The sequence below is a fragment of the Callionymus lyra genome, chromosome 9 (assembly GCF_982586985.1).
Source record: "Callionymus lyra chromosome 9, fCalLyr1.hap1.1, whole genome shotgun sequence".
NCBI lineage: Eukaryota > Metazoa > Chordata > Actinopteri > Syngnathiformes > Callionymidae > Callionymus > Callionymus lyra.
Window position 1 is genome coordinate 15333180 of NC_141826.1, and position 15358 is coordinate 15348537.

The 15358-nt window shown below is 41.2% G+C and overlaps 1 protein-coding gene across 1 annotated transcript in view; it reads right to left on the bottom strand.

Annotated features, from left to right (window-relative positions):
- The window catches only part of fat2 (FAT atypical cadherin 2), a 103594-nt gene that overhangs the window by 8268 nt on the left and 79968 nt on the right, over positions 1–15358 (bottom strand). The window contains exons 22-27 of the mRNA XM_087798908.1: positions 15094–15294; positions 12333–12487; positions 5865–6318; positions 3674–3827; positions 1154–1250; positions 942–1090 (exon numbers count right to left, since the gene is read on the bottom strand). Coding sequence (XP_087655034.1) covers positions 942–1090; positions 1154–1250; positions 3674–3827; positions 5865–6318; positions 12333–12487; positions 15094–15294 — 1210 coding nt within the window. The remainder of the gene's footprint in view (positions 1–941; positions 1091–1153; positions 1251–3673; positions 3828–5864; positions 6319–12332; positions 12488–15093; positions 15295–15358) is intronic.

The following is a 15358-nucleotide window of genomic DNA, read 5'->3' on the forward strand; positions in this document are numbered from 1 at the left end:
ATCCCCTGCTTCTTTATAAAAGTTTTTTCTTTGGTTGTTTATATTGTGATACAATATGCTACTACGACTATCTCGAGCCACTAAAAACCCTATACATCTGAGGCAGGAAGTGACGGCTCTGCTCCAAGTCTCAGACTGATGACAACAACTGGGGAAATGTACAGTTTTATCAGTTTTCTTATAGCAATATATTGATTTATTGGATTTTGTTTTATCCTTTTGAAAAATTGCAGAATGCTAAAGCTTATTTAAGCTAATTGGGGCAAAATAAACTATTTTGTCTTTGTGTATTTTTGGACTAGGAGGGGAAAGTACAAAACTCTTCATACAGAAAGTATATCTCAAGCTGGACTTGTAACTTTCTAGCTCTGTGGTTGCTAACCGCTAAACCACAGAGCCCCTTGCTAGGACCCTTTTCTGCCTCTAGTGTAGAACTTTAAGACTAGCCTTTTAACAGGATCCGAAAAAAAGCTTTAAGGGAATTGATTTGACAAAAGAATAAATCCTCTTAATAGATAAGAGTCAATGAAATGCTTGACCAGTTTTAAATTGTTTGACAAAACTGTTATCTTGATGCTAGTAGAGTGCCATGTGAAAACACAGCTCTATTTGAAGGACCAAAAACTGAATAAGATTGTACAGTTTGCGTGTCTTAAATAAATTCCATCGACGTAGGGACCACCAGAAGAAAAGCCTAAAACCACCAGGCCTATTAATGTAATCTCAAAAGTGCATTATTTCGGCATGTTCGAAATGAAAGATTGCATTCTCTTTCCATCGTCTATCTTTCCAAATGTCATTTATTAAAAAACAATTTTGACTTTTGGGTTATATGTTTGTTTCAACATTGTTAATGGCCTAAAATTCTAATTTAAATGTATGATATCAGCCTGTGGACCATTTTTGTCTTTTACAACCAATTGAATTTCTAACGCACTCACCCGTTTGTGTCCTCAGCACGAATTGGTTTCTTGTGTCTCTGCTGAACGTATCGTTTCCTGATGCAAACAAAGATGGCGACGATGAACAGCAGTCCAAGTATACTGCCCCCGATCCCCAGGATCTCCGTGTATCCAAAGCCGGGAGACACCTGATGGCACGTTAAATACATGAATAAAACGCTTTTCTCCTCGGTAAAATACTTGTGACTGACCTGAGGCAACGGGTCGCAGTAAAAGGATCCGTGAGTCGCTTGGCATTCGAATCCTCTGGGACATGAATTGGGCAAGCAGACCAACTGATTGTGGCACCTGGAGAAAATTAAGACATTAGAAAAAAAAGCCTGGAATTGAAACTATCTCTCATCTCGGACAGTGGACATCGTTGCCCTGCGAAATCATCAAGCTTGGTCCAAAACCAATTTGTGTGATTGTGTTTTCAAAGCAACTGCCAATGACGAGCGTCAATTAAAGATCGACAAAAGCTCGGGCCGAGAGCGTTAATTTTGGCTGGTGATACCGAAGCGACTCACCCCATCTTTCCGGACCAGGCCTCGAAAGACGGCTCCCGAAAGACGTGCTGGCGAATAACTGATTGCTCGTCGCTGACAAAAGGCCTATCATTTTGATTTACATAAAACTGCCTGCTGCTCATTGTCACGCAAGCTTTCCCAGCTGAGCTACATTCTGGCGCTCTCACAGGAAAATGCGCTGTTGATTATATCCTTCCTGAGCGCGTTGGTTTGGAGATGATGCCGAGAACTTTGGCTGTTTTGCCAGATAACGGATACCGGAGTTTCAATGGGATATTTTTGTGGCATAAGGTTTATTTTAGCTCGTAAAACTACATCTGGGAAAGTATTGGTTTTGGGGCAAGCGTCTGGTTTCGTGATTGTAGATTTGCATTCTCAAATTATGTGGCTTATTTGCAACATAAACACAGACGAAGCTTCAGGAAGCAGTGTCAAATGTTGTCTGAAATTGTGCACTATGAAACTCTATCGCTACACACTTACCGGAAATCACTCGACAGCTTTTTCTTTTACTACTTTTTAACGCTGATTGCAACCGGCCGTTGGAACACTATCGCCGATTATTAAGTTGTTAATTTTGTTGATACTGTTGTTTTGAGGTAAAAATTGTGTTTGAGATATTTACTCAGTGATGTATCTTTAGTATACCGTCATCCACTTTACTAAGATGACGGCCATTAAGGGTGGAAGGTGTCAATCGATCCACACCAATTTTTGCCCATTCGAGTGCGCACTTAACTTTCACACACTGCTGCACACTCGTGTACTCAAAGCGTGAGTGCAGAAGTGCGCGATTTGGGACACACCAAGAGTCATACGCAAAAGGGGGCACTCTTTATACTGTCCTTCAACAGGTATCGACCAGGAGAGCTGCTGGTAAAAGACTAAAATTCCTTTGGTAGCTTATACAGAGCAAGAACATGCAAATGGGGCGAAGAGTTGTTGCTGGCCCGCTACCCCCAGGATTCAATGGTGTTTGTCTTTAATTATCCCTTCCTGATCAAATAAATATGCTAATTCCAGCACATACATGTTTTGAAACACAAGTGAGTCCTTGCAGGTTCATTTAATTTAGCACATAATGAGTCATGTTTGTTTCTACATCACCCACGGTGTCTAATTATGTTCGCTTCTCTACTCCCTGCATATCAACACTCGATCCGTGACGTTAGCTTGAAGCAAAGCAATGGAGCTAATATGTTATATGGAGGCTACGTGTCATTTTTACACCTTTTTTGTTTCTGAACAATTGCCTTTTAAACCTTCAGAAAAAGTTTTGTAATTTCTATTTTTGGGGGTTAAAGTAAAGGGGAAATCCTCTTCTGTCTTTTAATCCGTCCAAGGAAAAATGGGTCTTACATGTATATTGCAAATGTAATACTGGAATTTTGTCACATTTAAAAGAAGGCAATTGCTACAATGTACTGGCTGGGAAGTGGTCTAATATATGGCTACTATATTGTTGAGGTGCAGTGTTGGGAAAGTTCAATTTGCTTGTGAACTTGAAGTTCAGTTCACCAGTTTTAAACGTTTTTTAAAAGTTTTAATTTAAACTTCTCAGGGCGCACGGCTAAATGAACTAGTTCATAGTTCTTTCTTTCTATATGTTTCTACGAGCTATTTTTTTTTTTTTCAAATTACTGCCAATGCCCATATATTACCAAAACCAGAAATTATTATATCTCTTTGAACATTACAGGCATTTCATTACAATATATAATAATAGGAATATTAATAAAATACAATAGCATAAGTTGCTTCTACAGTAAAGTGGGAATATAACATTTAAATAACTTAAGAGTTATTTAAGATCTGGACATCCGATTTCGAACCCCCCCCAAAAAAAAGATTTACAATGGGGTGTTCTGTCTATTCAGTCTAAAGTAGCAGCTACGCGTTCTTGGTCCTGATGTTCATATGTATATATGTGTTATAGCTGTCAACAATCGTTCAATTAACCTGTTCAGGCACAACATTCTTGAGGTGTAGCAACAGCTAACAGCTCATCGTTGTGAACATGGGCGACAAATAAAGTGAGAATTTGAGCAAAGTTTCTTTAAATATCTGGTGAAGAAAAGTTAGTTTTTTTTATTTTAGCAACAGCTCTCTCCAGGGAATCTGTTTGTATATTTTCTGTTTATCTATTTACGGCATTACTTGACCTGGAAAGAACAAAATGAAGAACTTGTCACATCTTCTCACCGAGCATCGGGGTCGCCGGGCGCACAGTTGCATATGTAACCTTGACCTTTGGGCACACACACCCTCCCATTGGTGCAAGGATGGGAGGCGCATGGATTTTCGGGGAGCTCACAGCGGGCGCCATGGAAGAGTCCTGCACACCTGCAGCGCGGCTCTGCAACGAAAAAACGGATGTTGAATTCAGCCGTGTGGTAGGTCTCCAACATGCAGCATATCGACTGTTTTCCTCTGCTGTCGAACTCCATGACGGACGTGACTGGGATTCTGATTCCCACTACATCCGCGGTTAACATCCGTTGCTCACCCGCCGAGCTAATACCTGGAGCGTCATCTCTCACAGTGCAGTGGTGCGAACAAACGCGCAGACAAAGAACCGCATGTGCAGGAAATGGTCTTGAATACATGTGCAGTAATGCTGAATGAATTTCTTCACCTCCCCCGTAAGACACGACTCACATTCTAATGCTTGCACAGCCATTTTGAAGTGAGAAAAAAAATGTAGCATGAATGACGTTCAGTGAATCCGTGGCTTATTGAATTATGGACAAATGCTGTTAAAGATATTGGCGGGAGAATGAGTCATCCCTGAGAGTCTTGACTTGTAATAAGGTAGTAATTTGTTCCTTTGATTGTGGCAACTCTTTTTGCAAAGATTATAACTATATATACTGATTTATATTTAAAATTCAAGGTAAAGGTTCTAATTTATGTGTACACTTGAATGCGCCCCTTATGAAGTCAAACTGAAACCTTGAAATATTCCTCTCCAAGATGCAGTAAGTCCATCATTATGACCATGTTTTAAAGTTATTATTTTATTAAGTTCTAGCCCATCTGAATGAACAAGAGGTCACAAGAGCAGAGTCCATTGTGACGTAATCATGGGCTTCAATCCTCCTCCAGACAGCTGTAATCGTGCCCGGCTTTGTTTATACAATGAGTCCCTTGGAGGTGGAGAATTCCAGGATAGATGACACACAGTGAAAAATCTTGGTGGTTAACCAATCACAGCAGAGGGAGACTCTTAAATCAACACATTAGTTGCCCTTTAAATGTTTATGGCTGCCCACCATAACCCTGTTGTTAATTTCCTTTACACAACACAACAGTCCTACTGTGAATTATGGTCCCACTGGACTTGGTTGACCTGAAGAAAATAAGGATTTATTTAAAGGGTGATTCAGCTCCTTGCTTGTGAAGCAAATGGATAGATGGGTGAAATTACTTTAAAATGATGATTATACATCTTTCTTAGAACGGCTCATCTTTTATACATCTGGAACTATTATAGATCTCTCAAGAAATCAAACATTTGTTTATGTTCACCTCGCGAGTGGCAGGAAAAGAATAACTGCTCCTCCTTGTTGAACTGAAAGCAGAAAATCTCCCTGCATTTCTGATTTCTTGACCTCAAAAGATCTTCTAGTTTCTCACTTTTTTTTGTTGTTGTAAACTATTCATCCCCTTAAGCCCTGTATTCCTCCCACACCGAAGGAGAAACCATCGGGTGCGTTGACCTCACAGGTAAACAACTGATACAGAAATACAAACAGGGTTTTGTAGCTTGAGGTTTTGTTTGTCCATGAAGATCAGAATCAAACACAGGCTTATGTTTGGTTTTATACACATGCACATGTCAGTGTGTGTGGAATTACAGGGTATTATCTGTAGATCAGCATCTGGAATAAAACAAGCAAAACTGTTCATGAGCTAAAGATGATTTAATCTTTGTTTTCACCATAAAGTTACCATCAATCGGCTCCGAGGTCATTCCGTGATTCCTCAGCTTTAATTGTATCCGTCCTGAAGGATTCAACCCCCTTAAAGACTGCCATAGCAAAACATTTGTACTGTTTTAACGTCCATTAGGAGGGCTTTCAGAATACCAAGCAGGCTTTCACCTTCTAAATCTTCTTTAGGGAGAATCAATTAGAACGTTTGGGGATTCTATTCCTGAATTATGAAATGGACCAACAACAACGAAGGTCTTTTTCTTACTCACTCAATTTGAACACATCTCAATCCTATTGCTTTCTTTTTTGTCTTTGTTGGGACAGAGCGTTACGAACATGTGTACGCACTTGTGGGCATCTTGTTAAGAGAATGACCAGTGGAGTTTTCACTTTCATGAGCTTGGATTCAGAAATAAAACTTGAATATACAAAGAAACGGGGGCATGTTTTGAACATACCTCCACTGGTGTCCTCCTCACAGACGCCTCCATGCTGACAGGGATTACTGACGCAAGCCCCCGCCCTGCTGCAGCACTGGTAGACCCCAAACGTCCTTCTGTATCCGGCCTCGCTCCACTCCGCAACATCTCCAACTCTAATTGGCTCCCTGTTGAGCTCCAGCTTCTCCAGGCAGCCAATAAAACCACGGGGATGACTTTTGGCCTTTTCCGGGGCCTCCTGAGGGACCGAGGCGAAGAGCAGGGCACTGTGGGAGCGCATCATCCTGCACGGCTGGGACAGAGCGCTGGAGGCCGGGTGATGCTGGTCCAGGGTCAGTCTTACGGAGGTGGAATTGACTTCCAGAAGGACGGTGTGCCAACCACCATCCGATACAGAAGCGGACCTGACCGCGATCTCGCCTGAAGCGACACCTTCACATTTGTAGCTGAAGTGCAGCGCTCCACGAAGCAGCTGTGGAAAGAAGAGCAGACTTTAAATATTTAAAAGACTCAGAGTCATTAAAGTGCTGCGTATCGAAGTCCAGTTTGATGATAAGATTTCCTAGACTTATCTAAACCAAGATGCTTTTTTTAGAGTTCACCTAATTGTTTAATGCTTGATAGAAAATCCAATAATTTCAATTTCATGAAAGAATAGTAACACATCGTCACAGACAATCTTTGTCTCAGTGGTCTGTCTACTCGCCTCCGTCATAAGGAAGCGACTAGTTTAAGGTAGAGGTTTTGCAACAAACTTGGAGCGCATTTTGGGATCTTTAATGTGTTCCATGGCTAAACTACTAACAATATGACTCGTCATTCCGACTTTCAAATACATTTACAGTATATCGACCTACTTTTTTTAAATGGGAGCATGATGGTAAGTGGTTTTGGTGACCATTTGTGTTTAGTGTGAAATAAATGAGAGAAAAGTTGAGATGAAAAACGCCAGACTTTCCGTCCAATTGTTACGAGATCAGGGTTACGGGGTATCATTGTTGTTTTGGGGCTTCTTATTGAACAAAATCCAAATGGAACTGGGTCCATGTGTACAGACTACCAGACAAGGCGTGCTCACCATCTTTTCAGGAATCATAGCATAACAAGAATCCACCACTCTGTTTTCTTTGTGCTAAAATGTCAAGGTCCCGATCCTCTGAGTTGCTCTCTGATGAAACACTTAGCCGATAAATGTGTGAAAGGAAGTTTGGGTCAGTGCGGTGGAAGTGCTGAGTATAAAAAAAAACAACATAAGTATTCATTAACAGCGATATTGAGACAGAGAGTCGATGAATTCTTAAAAGAAGAAGGTGCTTTCAAGGATTTTTCCAGCGTGGCATTCAAAGCCTCAGGTAGATGACCTTAATGCCTGTGTTTGTGTTGACAAGTCTTTAGAGTAACAAATAGAATGTGTGTTGCCTGTCAGCCCTCCTCGTTGCTGATGTTACCCCTGTAAGACACTTCATAGAGGCAGGCGCATTTATTCATCAACATCAGCGTGGGCCTCTTATCATTCCTGCGGACTCAGCACTACTGCAAACTAACAAGCCAGCAGCTTTTTTTCCTCACGCACCTTTTATCTACTCATGTACCAAAGGATCTTCATGGTCTCCCCATTAAAAATACAGATGGAGACTGTGTCTTGCAAATTGCTAAGCAACACCCCCTCGGACGGTTGCGGGCGCAATGCATTATTGATGCGCTCGACCGCACTCGTTAATTGCCGCAGGACAGTCAGCGTTGGGATATTTTGCACTTTTTCTTACACCAAAGAAGGGTTTGGTTTGTCAGCCACATTTGGGGGAAATGTTTGTTGGCTTTTCTCAGATTCCTACGGGAAAAGAAAAGCATCATTGATAATTTGTATTGCTAGCAAAAGGCTTGGGAGTTCAGTGACTTATGTGGCAAACTCTGCAAGATCTTTCTACGAAAAGCGAAACTTTTTCCACATTGGATTTGAAGTTAAAAATCGGCAATGGCAACTTGTGGGTCAGGACAGAAAAGTGAGTCTTAAAAGTGCTAATGGAGGATCGTAGACATAACTTGCGTACATGCATGTACACATGATAAGAAGGGGATGGCTTAACGATTCAAGGTTACCACATATACTGTAACTGGGTGTCTAGGCTCTTGCTTAGAGCTGAGAAGGGTTGCCATTTCTAAGAGGCTTGAAATTGCTACTGATTCTGTGTTGAAAGGTGTTAGATGAGCTGGGCATCTGATGCCTCGCTTTTGAGGTGTTCAGTGCATGTCCCTACGATTGGAGATCGAAGGAAAGACCCAGGACACGCCAAAGAGCCCCCGGAAGACCTGGACCGAATTTGTCAATGAGAGGAAAGTCTGGGAGCTCTTGCTAAAGCTGCTGCCCCAGCGACCTGACTTCATATAAGCGGTGGAAAACAACGATGACCTTGAAGCATGAACTTTGTGTCATTCACAAGGAAAGATAGTTCTGATCCTAAGAATTGTGTTCATGTTTTTGCAAAGGTTCCATAGAATTGTTTTTTAAAATCCATTTTACATGACTTCCTGTGTTATCTGTGATTTATGGCCGATAGTTGTCGGGATTGTGCTGTTGATGCTCGGGGGGATTTACAGGATCAGCACCGGCCATGTAGCTCAGGCTCGGTGCCAGCTCGCGCACCGCAGGGACGGAGGCTCGACGGCATCGCCGTTTCATGGCTACCGTAAATCAGCAGCCGTGCTGACTGGGATGCCTCGCTTTCTGCTGGGATCTATAATGCTGCTGTGTGCAGCATGCAACAGCGCTACTGCATGAATTCTGCTTATATGTACACAAACGCGGGCGAGCAATGAATGCACAAGGCATCGCTGCCTCCTGCATGGTTGTCTGCCAAGATGGAATAAACTATTAACTTCTGAAATCTACAGCCAGCACTTGCAACCGGGTGATACATTAAGGCAGAATAGGAACATTATTTAACTCAAATACTTGAAAAGGTGGAAAGCTTTTGACGCTGTAATGGTGTCATTCTTTGTTTGACTCAAACAGAATCATTCGTAAGAAGTACACAAGCTTAAAAAAGATGATTAAATAGTCATTACATTGACTTCAATAACTGCAATGCTCCAGCGACTACAACTTATTTTCATTCTCTATCTGTTTTCCAAGAGTCCTTGAACAAGTCCCTGAACTCCTCCTGCTCTCACTTGTCACAAGATAAAAGCGGGAATTATCTAGAAAGTCAATCAGCTTGCCTTACAAGACGTGCGCACGGTCCAGTTGATACATCTTTGTCAGAGTCGGCTGTCAGGTGGGAGCTACTGTGTGAAAAAAAAGCCACTTTTACATCTCTTGCTTCGCTTGTCATGTCTCATTTTCATTCGGGCATTTCCATTTCAAATGGGAGGACTCGAGTTGCTACGGCGGGGAATACGATTCAATGTGTATTTTCTTCCGTCAAGAAATTTGCTGGAGCGTACTGATGAGATTCGGTGGTAAGCACCCCTTGCGGTTATGGAGGTAATGAAGGTGTTTGATTGTGAAGTCAATAGAGGTGGGGAGGGGGGGGCTTGGATGACCACATTCCTTTTGAAGCCATTTTAACGAGCCAGGACACATCCTTGCAAGAACTTAAACCCACAAGGAAGAGCCAGGGGATAGTCTCTCTATGAGGTTTCTCACAATTAAAGTGTTTGAAAATACTTCTTGGCTGCACCCTACGTGTAGCATGAATGGGACTAGCCCACAAGGGGGCCAAGGCATACATTTTGAACCTATCGGAATTATTCATGCGCTTCTAAGAACGCGATGATTCATTATTCCATCCATTCTTGACATGCCTCTTCTGTGTCATCTTCAATTCCAAAAAAAAAAATTCTTTGAATTATTCCGTGGAGGTTTCTGGCCAGCCAACATTGGCTTATCAAAATTCTAGCATAAAGGGTAAGGATGAGGTGATTATACTTCAAAAAAAGATTCTATACAAAAAACAGACCTGCTCGGTAATCTGCAGCCTTAAATTGTGTGCAGGGCATGCCTTTACCGCCGCCTCAGATATTCAATCAGCCGTTTAGCATACATAGCATGAGAGCAATCTGCTTTACGGAGATAAAGAGGCGCCACGCTTGATATGATTAAACATGTGATAGTTGGCAGGATTTGTGTAGAAATAAATGATACGATGCCAAAAAAAATTCTTAAATCCCCGGCGAGTTTCATGTCAATAGAGGTTATGAAAGTGGTCCAGGAACGGACAACCTTCGCTAATAACTGCCAGCGGCTCGAGTACAGGCTGCAAAGTTGCTAATTTTGACCTTCGGTGATGATGTGTTTGCCCTCAAAATTAATTAATGGTAGAATTTAACGCTTCCTGTGTTTGACTTGTGTTACTGAGGTCTTGTCATTTGGAAACATTCGAAAAGTGAACTCAAAAAGGCCGGTAGCAGAGAAGTAATACTGGAAAAGGTCAATGCTGATTGATTATTGAGGGGTTTAATGAGTGAGTCACTGGGTTTTTGCTCACTTTCGCCACCTTTTTAGGTCCTAGTTGAGGGAACAGTTACTGCTTCATTTCCCGCCTATTCCTCTTACTTGCAGTGTTTCAAACAATACACCACAAAAAGGGATTTTGGTGTCCTGTCTAATCCATGATTCACAAGTTTGCCTCTCAATTGGATCACTTTTTCCTGGTCCGCTTCAGACAATGTGATTCCATGCAAAGCGTAAATGGCGAAAATCTGAATCACCATTTTAAATAATTCATCAGACAAGACAACGATGCTCTAGAAGTGCTTAAGGAATGTGGAGCAAGGACCAGAGTATTTTCTTGTTGAAAAAAAGTAAATCAAAATATTGAGATTAAGGTTTAATAAGAAACTGGGTCTTTTCAGGGGGAATCAGAAGCACCCAAATTTAAGCACTATTTACCTCCCTTATGGAAACTCAGGGGCTAAAGAAACTATTGCTTCGCTTGTGGATGAAGGAAGGTAAGGCTTAAACACAGTGAGTCCTTGTTAGCTTTCATAATGAAGTCACTAGAGGATGAGCTGCTTTTGTTCAACGTGTATACGAAAGCTTCAATTATTGATTGTCATCTACAGCCATTATCCTGTCAAAGACTTGACGTTGGCATGACAACAAACAAGTCACAAATCACAGGCGCGAGTATACTTGAGTATGGGATTTTTCTATGAGCCTTCTATTGCTGTACAAACAAATACCATCTTCTGTACAACTAAACCATTTAAGATTGTTTTTAAGCCACTAAACCCATTAGAACTGAAAGAGGTGTTTTCTTACATTTTTATCATGATTAAACCGCTTCTTCAGTACCAATTAATTTTAGGTATTCTCTGTTGTACATCTTGACTTGGAAGTTCTTAAATTGAACCGCATTCACTCAAAGAGTTGCTAGTGACGCCATTCAGAATCTCTTTACCCTCTTACCCCCTACTTGGTGCCTAAAACCCATAATTGATTTCATCAGATAATGCCAACATCAATCCAAACATGTATTGTCTCAAAAACTGAAGATGTGTAACGTCTAATGATTATTAGAGTCATTATCTGGGCTGTGATTCAATGGCTATTGTGTGAATTGTCTACTCACAGGATCGACACCAAATAACAAGGAATCAGTCAGTTACACACAGTATTGACATTTACGACGACTCTGTACAATGGATACACACACAGTAACATTTGTCTCAGATAGTAGATCTCTATTCAGCCTTTTCCTGAGGAAAATACTCACTTATCTTTATCCTGTGAATCAAACAAATTACACTTCCACATAAGCTCAAAATTAGGACGTTTTTTTTATCTCAACGTGATAGAAGAAGCCACCTGTGTTCATGCTCAGGCCAAGCAGCTTTCACATGGTGGACAAAAACATGATTTTTCTGTGGCAAACGTGTGTTTTGTTCGTCAAACGACAGGATGATTGCTGCCAACATGTGATTATAGAACTCACTCAATAAACTGGAAAATTGCATTTTTATCAGCACACAGGAGTCTGAGGTTCTTATGGACGACTTATATACACCATTTTTGGAAATAAAATCCATTCACACTATTTCAAATTGTCTTAAATAAATAATATGTTAATCTTAAAATATCTTTAACTAATACGGTAAGAACAAAACATTTACCTCATAACCAACAATATATTTGTCTAAGGCTTTGGTCTAAAACACAAACTTTTAAGCAAAGTTGGGTAAAAATCTACACAATAGGCCATGTTTTTCTACCCCTCTTTTTGTGTGTTGTGTTTTTGATTTATTTTACTGTGTTTAACCCCAAATATTAGTGTTTAAAACACTGGCAATAAAAGTTTCTGATTCTGATATTAATCATACTTTTAACTAGATTAAAGAAACCGGTCCATCAGTCAAACTTGAGAAGAAAGAAACTTGATATAAAAGTTTGTTTCACAAAAACAAGATGGTTAACAAATCATGAACGACACCCTCAGCCAGAGAAAGACACTTAGGGTTTTGAACGGCGCTGTCAGAGATAAATACCTGCAATATTCCCCAGTCGGTGCCGTTGGCCAACATGATGAGACCATCTTCGTGGAAAGTCTTGAATCGAAGTGAAAGTGTAAAACGATGGTTGTCTTCGTCCATTTGATGGAGGTATCGCAGGTATGAAGTGTCATCGAACGCCACTGCCGACTCTGAACGAGACAAATATAACACGTATGAAGTAAACAAATATCTGCTGTATCAACACAGACGGACGCAGTGGACTTTTTCTCAGGTTTTGCCAAACATGACGGCTGCAGATGAAACGGCCTGCAAACTGAAAGTAATGTGTGATCTGAGATCTGACAGAGACTACTGTGAGGAAGAGAGGAGCGCTTCTTTTCTCGATGTGTTTGATACCAAATTCTGAAGGAGTATTAAAAAAAAAAGAAGTTGAAAGTAATTGGTCAGTGAGTCAGTGAAATGCGTCAGCAGTCGGAGAGCGTTGAATGAACCATGAGTTCATTCACAAACTCGTCCGTCTTTGGTCTCATATTCCATGAAAAATTGAACAAGGCCCTTCGGCTATTTCGTATTTTATTAACCAAAAACCAGTGTTAAAGATAAAATTCATTATCGGGGAGTTGATGAAGGCTTTTTTTTTTTTTTTTTAAATAAGACGCAACAAGTGCGTTCTTTAATTTCATAGCGTTTGTGGTACAACAAAAATGAGAAGCGTTGCTACAGGCTGCCACTTTCAAGATGTCTTTGATCCTCTAAAGCATAATAGGGAAAGCAAAACCTCTTGCTTCAAGAACAGTTTCTTCCCCGCTGCTGTGCACCTCATGAACCGCTCCAGGTGTAGTTTTGTGGGTGCGTCATACTCTGATTTTTTTAGGATCTTTGGCGATTCATTCCGCAACACTAATGTGATATATTGAGTCTTTACTGGCTTAAACATTGATACTATGCTATCTCTACAAGACATTCTGAAGCTTGGACAACAGAAATCCCACATTTTCTGACCCTGATTCATTGATAAACATCTGTTAAAAATGTCTTACCTTTACACCATCTCTTAAACTCCCTTTTAAGAACCTTATGAAGACTTCTTAAGATTCGCATGCGAGATAAGGCAGAAGAAGGATAAAGGATAAATTTCACAGACAGATTAACCTGTTGTCGCCTTAAACGCCTTTAAAAAAAAACCAACACCCGCATTGTCTCCACCTTTGAGCATAAATCCAGTCACTCAAAATCAAAGCAGTGTGTGGAAAAGTCTAAATATTTTGTTAACAGAGTTAAGATCTTGGAAAGACCAAAAACAAAAGAGCTTAACAAGTTAAGCGTACATGCGCATCCTAATCTGTCTGCAAATTGCAAATCCCCGGTAGCATACTGATAGGACAACTCCTCAGGAGAGAAGGTGGTGTTCAAGATGTTCTGATACCAGTTATCTTTGATCAAAGGACTGACAAAGGTTTAAAATTCATACCTGTCTGAACGTAATGATAAGGCTTAAATACATTTACACTCAATGAGGTTTATTTGGAGCCGATCCAGTTTTTGGTCCATTTCAAATTTCAATGCATGTTCAAAACCCCTGTCTTATCCCTGGGTCAATGTGACCCGGAGCCCCCCAAAATAAATTAGTTTGAGGTACCCCTTGTGTTGTGTTGAACGACCTCCGCCACTGAATATGTATTTATAGAAGCGAGTGAGGTTCACTATGTCACCTTGACCCTGAAACAAACCAAGGGGCGTCATAGCTCAGATGGTGTAATGGTTAGCTTGTGGTCTGAGAGGTTGCGGGTTCAATCCCAGTTTCGGAACGAGATTGTAGCGTTGTGTTCCCTGAGCAAGACACTTTACCCTGATTAGTGCTGATGGTTGAGCTGGCACGCTGCGTCGCAGCCTACTCCCGTCAGTGTGTGAGTGTGTGAATTTGTAACTTAGTGTTAAGTGCTTTGGCTGCTGAATAAGCAGAGAAAAGCACTATATAAGTAAGAGCCATTTACCATTTCAACCCAAAATATTAAACAATAATCGGGAAAAGTGTGAATGGATTTCAATGAAAGATGTATTTTCAGGAAGTGGTAAACAAATGATGTGCTTTATGCTTAAATTCTACGGATTCGACTCAGACTTTACTCAAATTTGTTTCCCCTTTGTATCACAGAGTAAGGTTTCAAGATTAGAAGTAGTTAATGCAAAGGTTTCATGCATTCTGGGATGATGTATTATTGCTATTCATGGTGCAGTAACATTACCGTGGAAAATAAAAAGGGTATCCCACTTCAAGAAGCTCATGTTGAAAGTAAATCAGTGTTTCACGAAGAGGGGGAAAGAAAAAAACAAACAGATGTTCCGTCTGTCACACCCTTAAGTTGCTGTCAATTAAACGTAGAACCGGCCACGCCTCTTACAGCTGCTGTCGTCTTCCCATCAGTTAACACAATTTCATCTGCCGAAATAAAGATAATGTATTCATCCTTTTTTTTTTTTCTTAGACAGCAGGGGGAGATTTATGAAATCGGATGAGCTTTATAATCGACCAAAACAATCTGATGGCAGAGCGGCAGAAGGTGGACCCTTCTAGAGGGTTCCTGATGTACAGCAGCGTACCCCAGATGGATGGGATGTCAGCGGAGGATGAACGTGAGCAAAATGTTGATGATGAAGGACTCCGGAGAGTTGGCCAGAGAGAATGTTTCTGCTCTGTGACCGTGAAGGTCCAACTTGCATTTGCACTTAAAGGTGATAAAAGGCGGCCCTCGCTTTGAGCGATCTTTATCAATTGTGATGTTTACAGACGTACCATTGCAAGGACAGACGCTCTCCCAGGTGTGTGGCGGCGTGATGTAGCCCGCCCTGGCCGTGGTGAAATGGCTCAGCCTCTCTCCGTGCAGATGGACGGCATTCCTGCATCCTCGCCGAGGACACCAGGAGCCTGGACAGCCGTTGTGGTAGACCCTGAGGATGTTCAGGTCCAGGGACTCACCGATGTCTGAGATTTTGCCTGTTTCAAAGAGAGTTAAAAAATCAAAGAACTGCCTAGAAATATCTCAGGTTTGAGTCTCGAG